General features: G+C 52.8%; 1 protein-coding gene across 1 annotated transcript in view; it reads left to right on the plus strand.

The window, feature by feature from the left end:
- The first annotated feature begins 5106 nt into the window (after window positions 1-5106).
- Window positions 5107-15985, plus strand: part of PODXL (podocalyxin like) — a 50222-nt gene continuing 39343 nt past the window's right edge. The window contains exon 1 of the mRNA XM_047762916.1: window positions 5107-5439. Within this exon, the coding sequence (XP_047618872.1) occupies window positions 5376-5439 (64 nt within the window). The 5' untranslated portion in view covers window positions 5107-5375. The remainder of the gene's footprint in view (window positions 5440-15985) is intronic.

A 15985-nucleotide genomic window follows, 5' to 3' on the forward strand; every position in this document is an offset into this window, starting at 1 on the left:
CCATCTCCCCTGCCTCAGTCCGTTCTGTGAATGTGGAAAGGCTCTGCCTCCAACCTCTTCCCTTCTCACAACAGAGCATCGCAGGCTAATCCTCCACAGCCCTGGCTACAGTCCCCACCTGTGCACAGCCGGCTCTCAAATCTCTGTTTCCTGTCCTGACCGAAGATCTGAGCTCAAGGTCACAGATAGGACTTCTAGACATGGCCCCTGAGTGCCCCAGGGGTCCTCAGAGTCAACGTGTTCAAAATGGGACTCATTAGGAGTTCCTGTCATGGCTCAGTGGTTAAAGAATCTGACTAGCATCCATGAGGACGCAGGCTCGATCTCTGGCCTCACTCGGTGGGTTAAGGATCCGGCGTTGCTGTGAGCCTTGGTGTAGGTCACAGACGTAGCTACAGCTCCGATTGGACCCCTAGCCTGGGAACCTCCATGTGCCATGTGTGCGGCCCACAAAAGACAAAAAAAAAAAAAAAGAAAAAGGGACTCATCATTTTCTACTCCCGAAGTTGCTTCTCTTATGTTGTTCATTTGCTGATATTCAACCTTGGCACTCAGATAATCCACCCAGTAACCCAAGTGGGAAATCTAGATTCCTTCTATGGCTTCATGCCCTCAACATGTTATCGAATCAGGTCCCACTGCTCGCTGCGTACAAAATTAATACAAGTAGTAGAGAGGAAAGTTGCCTTTAATTGGAATGCCAGCAATCTGGGGAGTTGGTGGACTCAGCAACCCCCAAAACCACCTCTGGAGGTGAAAGGTTTTAAAGGGGAACAGGGAAGTAATCTCAGTTAATCCTTGAGATGGGGGGGTCAGAGTCTGCCATCCCCCACCGCGTGCAGGCTTGTCACTTCCTCGTGATCTTTCTTTCGATGCTATCTTGTTCACAGTTTGTTGGAGAGATTACTGAGAGGGAAGCTGGGGAAGAGGGCTGGTCATCTGTTGACTACTTATTCTTCATTTCTACTTCTTTCATCTATAGAAAAAAGGCAACAAATTAGGCACAGTATTGTGAGATCAAAAGATTTGAAAGATGGTTAAGGTCTGAAGATGAGTAGAGCATAGGGGTGCCTGATTTAAGGTTAGTGACAAGACCGAGGGGTGCCTCCCGAAGAAAGCTCTTTCCTGCAGAGAGCTTTTTCCTGCCAATGCTGTTCAAAAAACATACCACACACACTGCATAACGTACCACATCCACATCCAAAGTGTCACTAAGACCTATCAATTCTGCCTCCCAAGACCCCTTGCCTCAGGCCCCTCCTTTCCCCACTGCCACTGTCTGAGCTCAGGCTCTCCAGGGACCAATGCATTCGCTCCCAAAGCACTGTACCCATGTCTGGTCTTGTCTCCTCCAGCTTATGACCTTTCGGGGAGTCTCCATTGTTGAAGGATCTTGCCCCATCCACCTCTCTAGCCTCTTCTTCCAGCCCTGCCCACCAACCCTGCACTCTGCTTAGGGCAGAACACCTGCCTGCAGTTCTCAGATCCCCTCTTCACTTTCACACATTGCTCCACCTGCACAAAGTGCCTTTGCTTTTGTCCTTCTCCTTCTCCAAGACCCTGTGCCCTCCTCAGGAGCCATCCCTGGCCTCCCTAGGTAAACCTCAGCCTGTCCTGCTCTCTGCTTCCCACCTGCCTGCTCATGACACTTGCTGCAGCCCCCACTGCACCTCGGCGGTGTGTGTATACAGGTATTGCTGCTCTGCTGAGAGGGTGGAGGCCGTGCCGTTTGAGTTTGCATTCTCAGCCCTGTGCGCATGACTCTGGGATACTATGCTGTTAGAAGAGATGCTGTTGAATAATAACAGGTCATTGTATGACAATGGGGAGACGTGGTCAACTTGAACTTCAGCTGGTACTCATAGAATCACACAACTTGGCAGTCAGAGCTAAAGCCCAGCCTTGGAGATATAATCCAAACACTTTTATCTATTCAGCCTTTGGGTATTGAGTGCCTTCCTGGAGGGTGGGGGGGCACCACTGTACTGGGCACCGAGATTCCAAGATGAATGAAATACCACTCGGAGCCCCCAAGGAACTCAGAGGTGGGGGACACACCAAAGTGAGAGCATCATTGGCACTTTATGAGTAGTGATATGGCCCCAGTATGGATACATGTGTGCTTTTATTTTTTACTGAGGGGGGGTGCCATGGCTGGAGGCTCTGTCCCACCCCTAGATGCAGATGCTGTTACTAGAGATTAAAGTTATTTAGGATGAGGATCAAGAGAAGTTTATCAAACCTGCATTTAAGGATGAGATTAGCAATTTCCCCAAATTGCCCAGAGGGCTAAGTATCATGACCCCTAACTTTGACTGACAGGGGCCCTGGGAAAAACCATTGTAAACCTTGTGTCCTAGATTCCTATGTAATATCTACCAATCGGCATTCATGTTTGCATTCACCATCTATATCTGTAGCTCTATCTATTTCTGTACCGATGATGTGATGTGCTGTTCCTTGCGGTCTGAGGAAGTAGATGAATAAGAGAGATCCCATGTTAAGAAGTTGAAAGCATGTGTCGAGGTCATTAAAGACCGAGAAACTGCCATAAATTTGAGAAGAAATGAGCTTGAAAACTAGATGAAACGTAGGATCCAGGATTGGGCCAGAAAAAGCACCTAAGTAAAAAAGGTCACCAAATTCGATTGAGGTCTTAATTAGTAACTAGTAATGAATTTATGTTAATTTTAAAATTTTGGTCATTGTGCCATGTTTTCTTTAGATACTGACTTTAAAGAGTGTAAAGAGTATACAGAACTCTCTTGCAACTTTAAGTCTAAAATTATTTCAAAATATATTGTTAATAAATATAGTTGTCTAAAGCAAAAAAAAAAAAAGTCTAGGGGAGCTAATGTATGCATACATACAACCAAAATGTAATAAATCTCAGAAGGAGTATGGACTAGCATCTACAAAATGCTTTCAGTTTTGACTATAATCTTAGGTATTCTGGGCCAGTGAACCAACTAGTAGGAGCATTCTGTTAAAGGGACCCAGGGCACAGGCCAGGTACCTGGGGCAGGTCGGTTCACTGACCACAGGTGCTTTGGAAGCCTGGCGGACTTCATTCCTGAAAGCTCCATCTGCATAAAGTGGGGGGAGGGGGCGCTGCTGGATGCTGGTGAGTGTCAGTGCAATTCTAATTTTGCTGAGTCTTTAGCTACAAAGACCCTTTTCTATGCCTGGATGTCAATTCTCATTTTAGTTTTGCATGATTTTGCAATGGGACCAAAGTTAACACGCAAAGGGAGATTTTTGGAGCAACTGACTGCGTCCAAAACACTGTTTAAATCGGAGAGCACACAATACACACTTTTAAATTAATTTTTAAGTGTATTGTTTGGTTTCAGAAACAAGGCTTTTGTTGGCATGGATATCAGGAGACCAGTACTAAAAAACATCAAAGATAGTCACACACACCACAGTATTTATAGGGAACACCCTCTGTCTTTCCCATATGCGGTGTGGAAAACCGGGCCAGAACGATCCTGCAGAAACTTCCTGATGAAAACAGGCAGGTCAGTCTTTCCCAAGCCTGAGCCTGCTGCCGAGGAACCCCAGCCAGGACTCTAGCTCTTCCTTTGCTGCTCCAAAAATGCTGTGCCTCTTGGACAGCGCCTGCGTGTAGCCCACTTCAGGGGCTTAAGGAGTCCACGGTTCCTGGCTCTGACTGGGTCCTAGGGACACCTCTCCTTCCCTCCCAGACCCATCTTGTAGAAAGACGCCAAAGCCAAAAGATCGATCCAGGAGTCACCTGAGCCAAATCCTAGCCGTCCACCCCCTCCCCAGTTAATCACCCTGCCCCCTCCGGGTCAGCTTCCCCTCCCCTCTCCCAAGCCCATCCCGGCGCCATCGGTGCGCCTCCTCCGTCGGGGGTTCCAGGATGTGCATCCTTCAAGCAGCTTTTGAAAAAAAACCGGAGGGGAACTTCTTTGTTCTTTCACCAGGTTTACTCGGTTTACGGAATTCAGTTCCCAGGTCTGCAAATTTCTCCTTCTAATACATGGAGGGCGTGCCGCTTCATTCCTGGAGACTTTCTAGTCCCTGGCCCTGTGCTTAAGCGCTCGCGCCGCATTTTCTCTTAGTTGGGTCGCATAACGACTCTCTGAGGTAGGTGTGGTTATCCCTATTTTATAGATGGAAAGAGCTGAGGTAGACCGAGTAAATCTGTCCAGGGTTTTATAACTAATGGATAAGCACAGTTAGGTTTTGAGCTCCAGTTGCCCGAAGCCCTAAATCTTTATTGTTCTTTACATAGCAATAATAACATTAGCTACCACGTACTGAGCGATTACTCTTATGCCAGGCACTGCGCAAAATATTTCTCCAAACTACTTTCAGAAGCAGGTCTGACCGTTACAGTTACGTGATCATAAGCAAGTTTAACCTCTTTTTCAGTCAATTCCGTGTCTGCAAGATGAAGCCGAAAACATGGCTGTGGCGAAGAGTGAATGAATTAATATATGCCAAGCACTAAGAACACAAACTGGCACATAATAATCCCTCAAAAATTTATCTTGTTTTGTTTTTGTTCTTTGTAAACCATTGCTTCCATTCACAGGTGAGGTCGGCTTGGAGAGGTTAAGCAACTAATTAATCCAAATTGCTCAGAAATCTTGCGGGCTGCGGGCCCGCCCACAGGTGAGTTGCATCTGGCACGTGGGAGATGTGCTTCTCCCGCTTTGCAGCAAATGAGCTGCAGCCTGGAGGCCTCGCCTGCTCTTTAGCGAACACAGCCCTGGAAGTTTCCTAGCTCGGGACCTGGGCGTCCAAGGACCCCGGCAGTGTGGCGGTTCCTACCGGACCCTCTCCGGAGCACCGCAGGCGACACCCGCACGCCCAGGAGGGTGGCCCGGAAGGCAGGGGGCAGTCGGGCTCCGGGAAGCCCCCGCCGCCCCGCCTCCCCCCCCTCCTCGCCGGGGCCGCCAGCCGGGAGCCCGGAGCCCGGAGCCCGCCGCCCTCCCCCGCCCGCCTCGCGCCTGGGCGGAGTTTCCTCCTCTGCTCATTGTTCACCGCCCAGCACCGCCCCTCCCGGCCCCTCCGCCCCGCCCGCGCTCGTGGGGGAGGAAAGGGGGCGGGGGCCGGCGCGGACGGGACCGGAGTCGCCGCAGCCGCTGGCCTGGCCTCAGCCGCGCAGACACCGCCCGCGACGCAGCCGTCCGCCGCTCCTCTGCCGCCTGGCTCCGCGCCTTGGTCCGGCTCTGCCGCAGCAGCCGCGAGGAGGGGCCACCGGAGCGCAACTCAGGAGCCGCGAGTCATCGCCCGGCCGCCGGATCCGCCGCCAGGCCTCCTCCGGGGGCGCCCACGCTCTCGCCGCCGGGACCCTCCGCCAAGCCAGCAGCCACCTGCTCCGGGCCTGAGGCCAGGACACGATGCGCTCCGTGCTGGTGCTCTTGGGGTTGCTCCTGCTGCTGTCGCCGTCGTTCTTCCTGGATGGTGAGTGGTGGCACGGGCAGCGCCGGGACCCCGGTCGTGCCCAGGTCCCCCGCCCGGGCCAGCTGCTGGGAAAACCACCGCGCCTCGTGGCCCGACGCGGAGCAGCCCCTCCGCGTACCATTAGCTGGGGCCACGCGCGGAGTCCTGATTTTGCACCATCCAAGCCCCTTCCCACACGGAGGACGCCGCAGGCGTCCGGCCGCGAGTGTTGGTCGTCCCGGTTTACATTCGGGTGGAGGGGTGGTGGATTGTGCTGGGACAAACGGGCGCGCCGCCGCTGGATGGGCTTGGGGTCAGAGGACACCGCGGGGCTCACCGCTTCCGCGGGACCCCCAGGTTACGGTCACCCTTTTTTACCGTGTTGGAGAGGATGTGCGACACTATTGTGTCGTGGTTAATTCCAGGCAAGGTGCTAGGCTGGACGCGCATGAGGAAGTCCCCGAAGCAGGTGTTTCGAATTCGCAGAGAGATTTTAACAAGCAGTAAGTGCCGGCTCAGGTCACCTGAGCTGGTGGAGGGGCGAGGGAGTAAGTGGACCTTCCACAGTCCCAGATTCGCCAGAGTGGGGTCCCTGCATCCGTGTCACCAAAGGAGCAGCTCCCTTCACAGCAGCGCATGGCCCGGAAGTTGAGATTCCCCTCCAGCCCCTTTGTAGAAACAAGAGATTCTTCCTCATGAAACAGGTTTGGGCTGTGCCTTAGCAACATCTTCCGTTTCTTCTAAAGGTGAAAATTTTGGGGAACAAGTAGTGTCCCAAAGGCATTTCTTTCTTGCCCACCTGAGCAGTGTCTCCAGGGAGAAAGGGATGTTTCCACTCTAGGGTCGGGAGAACTGTGGTGACAGTCCAGACAGGGAAGGGACCCTGCTGTCGGTAGGTGCTGGCCTTCAGGACTAAACTTTTAGGGGAAGGGTGGGATGGAATGGCCGTACCGTCTTTTCTCTGCACCACGGGGAATTCTGGTGGTGGGAAGGCGCTGGCACTCAGGAAGCAGGTGGGCTTGGGCCTCTCTGGTGGGCGGCCCTGAAACTCCACAGCCTGGCCTGAAAGCGCTGGGGACAGCCAGTGGGTGGAAGGTGTGCACCCCTGGAGGAGGGGCTGCAGCGTGAGGAACGGTGGGAACAGCTCTGAGGATGGCAGTCCCCGCAGGGTTGCACAGCCTGCAGGGCTGAGAAGTTGCTGGAGCATGGCCTCTCTCCTCAGGCCTGCTGTCCCGAGGACAGACCTTAGCGTGGGCCCTACCTGCATGCACCCTTTCTGCAAGGAGCCTCATTGCACCGCGCAGAAGGGAGGTGGCTGTGTCAGAAAGGATGGGCTAGTTCGATGTGCTGCTGAGCTTAAAGAGGCTGAGCTTGGGGGTGGGCAGTGGGGGGCTGTGGGATGAGACCCCGCTGTTCTGCTCTAAGAGGAGAGGCTCTGGAGCCACCGCCAGGGAAAAGCTGCAAGCCCAACTCCTGCTGTCTTCGAAGGCCCTGCTCAGAAACCCTATTTCTCCCAGGAAGTCCTGTTCAAGCCTAGCACAGGACATGGCCCACGGCAGGGACGTGATATGTGTTAAGCAAATGGGTTCCAGCCGTGGTGCAGTGGGTTAATGATCCAGCTTGTCTCTGTGTTGGTGCCAATTTGATCCCTTGCCCGGTGCAGTGGGTTAAGGATCTGGCATTGCTGCAGCTGTGGCGTAGGTCTCAGCTGTAGCTCCGATTCAGTCCCTGGCCGGGGCACTTCCATATACCGAGGGTGCTGCCGAAAAAGCAAGAAACAAACACAAAACCAAAAACAAATGTGGTAAAGCAAAAAACAACCATAACCTCCCACCCCCACCAGCAAGTCACCTGGCCTTTCTGAGCCTGGGTGCCCAGTTCCTAAAATGCTCTTGCAGTGTTGGAGTTCCCCTCATGGCTCAGCGGAAACGAATCTGACTAGAAACCATGAGGTTGCCGGTTTGATCCCTGGCCTTGCTCAGTGGGTTAAGGATCCGGTGTCACGGTGAGCTGTGATGTAGGTCGCAGATGTGGCTTAAACCTGGGGTGGCTGTGGCGTAGGCCAGCTCTGATTGGACCCCTAGCCTGGAAACCTCCATATGCTGAGGGTGCGACCCTAAAAAGCAAAAAAAAAAAAAAAAAAAAGCTATTGCGATGTGCCACAATGAAGAGAAGTGCTTTGAAGAGTTTAAACTGGCAAAGGGGGTATGATTATTGTGTCTACTGTGGCCAGAAAAGACTGAGGGGTGCAGGCTTGATGTGTAGTGGCTGTGGTGGATTTTAGTCTCCTATAGGGACTCAGCAAGGACTGCTCCATCTCTGCCCTTCCGAAGGTATGCTGATGGCAAACCCTCAAACTGCTGGCATCTTGTGATTCAGTTCTAAGCAAGGTTTATGGCAGAACAAAGGAATTATCTCTAGCAGGGCCCTGGGAGCTGAGCTTTAGGTGTGTCACACAGCCTACAGCTTCAACAGCATTCAGCTCAGGGCCGATAACCCATCAGATCCCTTTCCAGTGCTTTTAGGTTTGATATCCGTTTGTTTGAACATTTGGCAAGTCCTTACAGATAAGGAAAGAGCAGAGGGAGGGACATCTAGTTTCACTGTTTAAATATTTCCGGGCTTTTGCCGAAAGGACAGGTTGACTTAGTGCTCTGTTGTCTGTGGGTCTGATAGTCATTTGGTGGATGAATCCTAGGTAAGAGAAAGGCAGCGGAAAACAAACTTTGGATCAGACAGGTAGACCAGCTAGTGAACCTCTTGGAGTCTCTGTAAAGAATGACAGCAGATGGAGTTCCCATGGTGGTGCAGTGGTTAACGAATCCGACTAGGAACCATGAGGTTTCGGGTTCGATCCCTGGCCTCACTCAGTGGGTTAACGATCCGGCGTTGCTGTGAGCTGTGGTGTAGGTCGCAGATGCGGCTCGGATCCCACGTTGCTGTGGCTCTGGTGTAGACCGGTGGCTACAGCTCCGATTAGACCTCTAGCCTGGGAACCTCCATGTGCCGAGGGAAAAAGGACAGCAGATCTCTGTCGTGCAGGTTGCTCTGAAAATGAGAGATAACATATTCATGAGGTTGCCGTTGTGCCCAACTCATCGAGCTCAAAAAATCCTAGCTATTACAATGAATAAAGCACATGTGTTGAGTACTTGATCCGATCCGTTTAAGGCGCCCCCAGCATCGGGATTCTGCTAGTGTTTATAGATGTCAATTGCTAAGTAGGAAGAAAAACTGAAGCTTAAGTGCCACACCGAGGGTGGGAAAGGGAGGCCTCAAAAAACAAAAACAAAAAACAAAAAACTGCAGTATAATTTGGGAAGCAAGCGCTGATCCAGGCAGAACTTCCTGTAGGAGATAGGAAGGAGGGTTATACAGGGATTTTAAAATAAAAGGGTCAGGAGTTCCCCTCGTGGCTCAGTGGTTAACAAATCCCACTAGGAACCATGAGGTTGTAGGATCGATCCTTGGCCTCACTCAGTGGGTTAAGGATCCCGAGTTGCAGGGGCTGTGGTGTAGGCTGGCGGCTACAGTTCCGTTTAGATCCCAAGCCTGGTGACCTCCATGTGCTGCAAGAGTGGCCCTAGAAAAGGCAAAAAGACAAATAAATAAATAAAATAAAAGGGTCATTGTGGGGTGGGAGAGTGTTGCTGGGGGGCGAGGCTGAAGGAATTGCAAGGTGTAACAAGGACACAGATCCAAAGCTGAGGGCACAATGGGGATTCCTGAACTGGGGTCAGTGAGCTGCAAGCTGGTTTTAGGGAGGAGGTGAACTTGCAGAGCCTGGAAAGAACATTCCATGGGATGGGGTTGGGGGACGATGGGTGTTCCTAGTGGTGCTGCCTGGGCTTGGCTTTGAGGGAGGAGGGAACTGAGATACGGCCGGGGCGGTGGTACTGGGAGGAGACTGGTTTAAGTAGGCTGAGAAGGGAAGACGCTGAGGGACGCCAGGTGGCAGCTTGGCCATAGCTGCAGGGTGTGGCAGAGGAGTGGAGCTTAGCAGCCCAGGGAGGTCCTCTGGGGGTTGCCCTGGACCTAGAGAAGGTCGCTCGCAGGCGTGAGGGGAGGGGCAGCTTCCCTGTGCTTTTCCCCAGGAATCCAGGTTCGAAGGGAGAAGAGGGGCTCCTGCTGAGTGGGGGTTTGATACCTCAGCCCTTTGGAAGCTAAGAGGAGGGCGGCTCCACCTGGTTTGAGTTCCCCTGGGCAAGGAGGCCTGGCAAGTTAGTCCTGTCCATCCTCAGGTGGTATCTCTGCTGAGAGGCTTCCCTGTGGATAGAGCCCAGTAATGTTCCCCGGCCTGTGTGGGTGTCTCCCCCAGCACATGGTGAGCCCCGTGGGGCCGGGCCAGCGGCACATTCATCTCTACCATGGTGCCCAGCGCAGCACTGCACTGAGCAGTTGCTCAGGAAATGTTAGCGGGACTGTGGAACTGAGGGGAACTGGCCCTCGCCCCTGGCATCAGGTGCTCCCCTGAAGGGGAGCGCGTGAGGCCAAGCTGGCATCCTGGCAGTGAGGCCGGCCACTGGGTTCTTTCTGTGGCAGCCACAGCCGGTGGGATCCACTCCAGAGGGTCAGGGCTTCCGGACTTGGAAATCTGGTCTGCTGGGGCGACAGCTTTCTGCTGAGCCATCTGCTCCTAAGGGAAGTGGGAGGACCCTCCGGACAGCTCTCTGCACTTCTGGGGAGGGGCATCAGGGTTTGGGTGACCCTTACTCCAGGAAGGCCTGGCATCTTCACATCCTCGGGGCCCTCCGTCTCAGGCCGGAATGGACATCCTCCCACACCCCCCGAGGAGAGTGACATCCCCGCCCAGCAGCCTGAGCCCGAGTCCGCCTGGAGACCTCACGAGACGTAGAGGGTGAGAGCTCTTTCCTCAGCTCTGGGCTCACTTTCTGTTTGTGCCCATGGAGTATGATGCAGGGCAGGGAGCTCAGCAGGGTGTGTGTGTGTGTGTCCTGTCTCATCCTGTCCCCAGGAACACCAGTGCAGTTGCAGGGAGTCTCTCCTAGTTGGATGTCCTGTCCACTTTGTGGGGCCGTTAGATCAGATGAGGTGGCGGAACTGGGATTGTGACTCTTTGGGCCACAGTAGCCATACAACTATAGGTGTTCTCTTTAAGGAAAGCCTTTAAGAAAAATCTGCACAAAAGATACACTCTAGGAGCCTTTTTTATATTTGCAGCAGCATTGACCGAGAGATCCCTTCAAGGAGGCAGCCCGCTGGCTGTTCAAAATAGAATTCAATGGACAAAGGGTGGTTTCCACGTCACTTCTAAGTAACAGAGAACCATAGAACACGGAATTCTAGAGCTGGGAGCCCTCTGGAAATCATCTTTTACACCCCTTGTTTTTCAGACAAGGGGGTTACAGACCAAGGGGTCCACTTGCTCAAGTTCCTGGTGACTCCGGGGACATGTGTGCATGTGTCCACAGCAGTAGGTACTAGTAACTGGATGTAGCCTCAGGGCTCATTCTCCACACTTTGGAGAACCTCATTCAAACCCTATTCAGAAAGGGTCGTGTGGAGTTCCCATTGTGGCTCCTTGTGGTAATGAACAAGACGGATATCCATGAGGATGGGGTTCAATCCCTGGCCTTGCTCAGTGGGTTAAGGAACCAGCATTGCCTTGAGCAGTGGTGTAGGTCGTAGACATGGCTCAGATCCCATGTGGCTGTGGCTGTGGCCGGCAGCTGCAGCTCTGATTCGATTCCTAGCCTGGGAACTTCCCCATGCTGTGGGTGTGGCCCTAAAAAGACAAAAAAAAAAAAAAAAATTTGCGTGATGGTGTCAGCTCTGCGTTATGCCCAACGTCAGGGTAACCTGAGGCTTGAAGCCACTCTGTTGCTTGAGAGTTTGGTTCCCCGAGTACCATGTCACAGTACTGGCCCCACATGTGACTGTGGTCCTGTCTCCCATTGCCTGTGAGCCTCTGGTGTCCTCAGCATGCAGGAGCAAAGAGCTGTGAGAAAGGCTTGTTCAAGGACCGCTGTACAAATGCAGCCCCATCATTGCAGATGCAGGAGCAGCCCCTCCCCACATCACCACCTCAAGCCCTGCATCGGCTCTGAGCCCCGCCCTGGACCACTCCTGCAGTGGCCAGCACAGATCCCCAGCTTAGCTCAGCCACCCATCCTGCTGCCATCCCCACCCCTTTCCCTGACACACACACCGCCACCACCCTCTCTTCCTCTGTAGCCTTATCCCCCTCGGGTCAGCCACCTCCAACTTCCCTAGGGCCAGGGCGCAGGGTGGCACCCCGTCCGCCAATTGTCGAGTCCGGAAGGCCGTGGGCCTCAGCCCAGCATGGAGAGACTGCTGAGGAACGGCGGAGCGGGCCTTGCCCCGCAGTCCCCGGGTCGGGGTGCAGGGGGCCCTCCCAGAGCCAGGCCCCTGGCGACGCATGGGCTGACCCGGGAGCCCACAGTGCTCTGCCCTCTAACCTTCCGTCTCCCTGACCCAGGGCAGCCCAGGAGGGACAGTGGGAAGGCAGGGGAGCGAGGACACATTGTAATTCTTCACCTTGGCCTAAGCTGGGTGTGAGGCCGAGGCCGAAGCCACCACCCTTAGCGGCAGGAATGCACGGAGCGCTGGCTGAGGGTTGGGGAGGGTCCCTCTGTCCCCATCCAGTCAGACTCCTGGGCTCACCTGCTCTGGACGTGCTGCCTGGAGTGAGCGTCTCCAGCCAGGGCAGCACGAGGTGGGGACAGCCTCTGGCTCCCAGACCATTCCCGAGAGGGGACGCTGAGGCCCTAGGCGCCAAGGCCCATGGCAGCTCTTTCGAACGTCCACATGCTCCCTCCACCCCCCCCCCCCCCGCCCTGCTTCAGCTGTCCTGGAATGCCACCTTCTCAGAGAGGCTTTCCCAGTCCCCACACCCTCGTCCCTGTTATTTTCTCTGTAGCACAGGGCCCCTCGACAGGCACTCGTTTCTTTGTCTCTTCCTCGAGTAGAACAGAAGTTCCTCGAGGACAAAGACTTCTCTTGGTCACTGCTGGGGCCGCAGCACCTAGAACAGTGCCTGGCACGGAGTAGATTTCATGAACTATTTGCCGAATGAGTGCGTGAGTGAGTGGTAGAGAGCTGGTTTAGAACCCCAGGTCTTGTCTGCCAGCTCTGGGCTGTCCAGCTGCAAGGCTCCTCGTTTGCTTCCAGAAGAGAGGCAGGTGGTAGGGGGACCAGGGCCCCTGGGAGGCAGAGAACTGTGGGAAGGGCAGGGGCCTTGTGACTGCTTCTGAGCTTCCCCCACAAGCTTCCTTCAGGTGAAGATTAGTAGACTAAACAAGTTCTGTGTCTGTCACAGAGGCCAGCATGGTGGTTTTGTCACTGTTTGTGTGCTGCCTTGTGGTCCAGGGTGGCAAATCCACTCTAGCTGTCAGGGGAAAGGAACAAGAAGGCTGCAGCCCCTCTTTTCAAGTCATCTGCCAGAAACCCCACAGCCCACTTGCAGTTACCTTTTGTGGACTGGAACTTAATCCTGTGGCCAATGTAGCTGCAAGGGAAGCGAGCACTTTCCTTAGGGAAGCGTGCACCCGCGTGCCTAACCCTGAGGCAGTGGTTCAGTGAGGAAGGGAAGGGTGGATATGGACTATGTCCCTGGCACATGATCCCAGAGACCTGGTCCCTCTGTCCTCACCTTGCCAGTCAGATCAGCTTTGCATCTGCATAAGGGAAACCAGCAGCTGTCGTTTTTGCTGAGGCTCTGCCACCTTCTGGCTCAGCCAGGTCTAGCTTGGCCCTTGTTTGTGGCTCCAGCCTTTTGGGGCTGATGGAGCAGCTCCTTGTGCTGTTTGGGTCCCTTGGCCGCGAGGTGTGCCAGTGAGCTAGTGACTGGGGACCTCCCATGAGCAGTGCCTAGCCAGGACAGGAGTGGGGGGACCTTCTGCATCCCATCCTCCCCTTCCCACCTCAGCAGAGTGAGCACAGGGCAGAGGGAGATTCTGTTCTCGGGGGTTTAGTGCATGGACCCTCGTGGGAGCAGCAGCTGGAAGCAATGGCTTTTACACCCAGAGGAGATGGCCTGGAGCTGTGTCAGGGGCCACTGGGAGTTTGGAGTGCAGACCTGGAGGGAAAAGAGGCCAATTTAGGGGGTCAGTTCATATCCCACCCACTTTGTGCAGCTCTGCTTTTATCTGTTCTGTATGGTGGGTCTCCCTGTTTGAATTCGTTTGCTGTTAAAGAAGAGAGAAGAAAAATTGAAATCTCCTGGCATGATGTCCCAGCTTCGAAGTTAGAAGCTTGGGTTTTGGTCTGAGCTTTGCCACTTACTAGCCTTGTGAGTTCAGACTTGCTCCCTGGCCTCTGTTTCCCCAGTGATAAAATGAGGGTTAAAGACCATTGCGTAGGCCATGTACCCGACACATTCTGTTTCTTTGATTGGCTTCAGCTCTCGCCCAGTGTGAGGTGTGATGAAACAGACCCCGCTCCTGCCCCCTCCCATGCTGGCACATCCCCTGCTGCCTCACTGGGCCCCGCTCTTCTTTCCATGACCCTTTCCCATTAGTCACTGTCCCAAAGCCAGGCCACTTCAGATGAGGGCCCTGGTTCTGGGAGTGGGGGTGGCAGGGGTGGGCTTAGCTAACTAAGAAGGGGCTCTGATGGCTATGTACCCCCTCCTAGTTCCAACCCAGATGCTGCCTTCACTTTTGGGCTTCAAGTCAAAACAGGGTTTTTATTTTTGTTATTTCCCCAATACAATTTTTTTTTTCTACTGTACAGCATGGTGACCCAGTTACACATACATGCATACATTTTTTTTCTCACATTATCGTGCTCCATCATAAGTGACTAGATGTAGTTCCCAGTGCTACACAGCACGATCTCATTGCTTATCCACTCCAAAGGCAATAGTTTGCATCTGTTAACCTCAAGAACCCCTCCATCCCACTCTCTCCCCCTTGGTAACCACAAGTCTATTCTCCAAGTTCATGATTTTCTTTTCTGTGGAAAGGTTCATTTGTGCCCTATATTAGATTCCAGATATAAGTGATATCATAAGGTATTTGTCTTTCTCTTTCTGACTTACTTTACTCAGTATGAGTCTCTAGTTCCATCCATGTTGCTGCAAATGGCATTATTATTATTTTTTTTTACGGCTGAATAGTATTCCATTGTGTATATATACCACATCTTCCCAATCCAGTCTTCTCTTGATGGACGTTTGTGTTGTTTTCATGTCTTGGCTATTGTGAATAGTGTAAAACAGGCTTTCATGAAGCCCCCAGACCCTGATCCTGGCAGCCCCTGAGGTTTTGCCCATCACATGTGAAATGGAGTCTCCCATCCCACAGTTCTTTTTTGCCTTTTCTAGGCCCTCTCCCATGGCATATGGAGGTTCCCAGGCTAGGGGTCTAATCAGAGCTGTAGCCGCTGGCCTACAATACAGCTCACGGCAACATCGGGTCCTTAACCCACTGAGCAAGGCCAGGGATCGAACCCACAACCTCATGGTTCCTAGTTGGATTCGTTAACCACTGAGCCACGGCGGGAACGCCACAGTAATTTTTTTAAAAAATGTTATTTAGGAGTTCCCGTTGTGGCTCAGTGGTTAACGAATCCGACTAGGAACCATGAGGTTGTGGGTTCGGTCCCTGGCCTTGCTCAGTGGGTTAACGATCTGGTGTTGCCATGAGCTGTGGTGTAGGTCACAGAGGCGGCTCGGATCCCGCGTTGCTGTGACTCCGGCATAGGCTGGTGGCTGCAGCTCCGATTCGACCCCTAGCCTGGGAACCTCCATATGCCGCAGGAGCGGCCCAAGAAATAGCAAAACAAACAAACAAACAAAAAAAGTTATTTAACTACAGTTGATTTACAGTATTGTGTTTGTTTCAGGTGTACAGCTTTAGATTCTTTTCCACTATAGATTATTACAAGATTTTAAAGAGAGTTCCCTGTGCTAGACAGTAGATTCTTCTTTGTTTATTTTATATATAGTAGTGTATATTGATTAATCCCATACTCCTAGTTGATCTCCCCTGCCCCCGTCCTCATTGGTAACCATAGGTTTATTTTCTATGTCTGTGAGCCTGTTTCTGTTTTATAAATAAGTTGATTTATATTATTATTTTTTAAGATTCTACATGTAAGTGAGACATAATATTTGTTTTTTCTGTCTGGTTTACTTCACTTAGTATGACAGTCTCTAGGTTCATCCATGTTGCTGCAAATGGCAGTAGTTCATTCTTTTTTATGGCTGAGTAGTATTCCCTTGTAGAAACGTACCTCATCTTCTTTATCCATCCCTCTGGTGGTGCACATTTAGGCTGCTTCCCTGTTTTGGCTGTTGTGAGGAGTCCACAGCTCTTCTCTAGCTGCCCCTCTACCCTACCCCTGTCCAGCCTGAGGGTCTGCGTCCCTTCCTTTTCCCATCTAAATAGCTTCCTTTCTCTTCATCCAACCTTGCCTTGACTCTGCACCAAATTCCCAGTGACAGCATCCAGGCCAGACAGCCAAGGCATGATGTTGGCCTTTGTGCAGCCCTCTCTACATTTTCCTTCTCTAAGAAGAGAGGGGAGGAGGGGCAGTGCATGGGGTTACAATCCAGCCTCTAATAACAGGGAACCAAATAATT

The sequence above is a fragment of the Phacochoerus africanus genome, chromosome 16 (genome assembly GCF_016906955.1).
Source record: "Phacochoerus africanus isolate WHEZ1 chromosome 16, ROS_Pafr_v1, whole genome shotgun sequence".
In the NCBI taxonomy this organism is placed as follows: domain Eukaryota; kingdom Metazoa; phylum Chordata; class Mammalia; order Artiodactyla; family Suidae; genus Phacochoerus; species Phacochoerus africanus.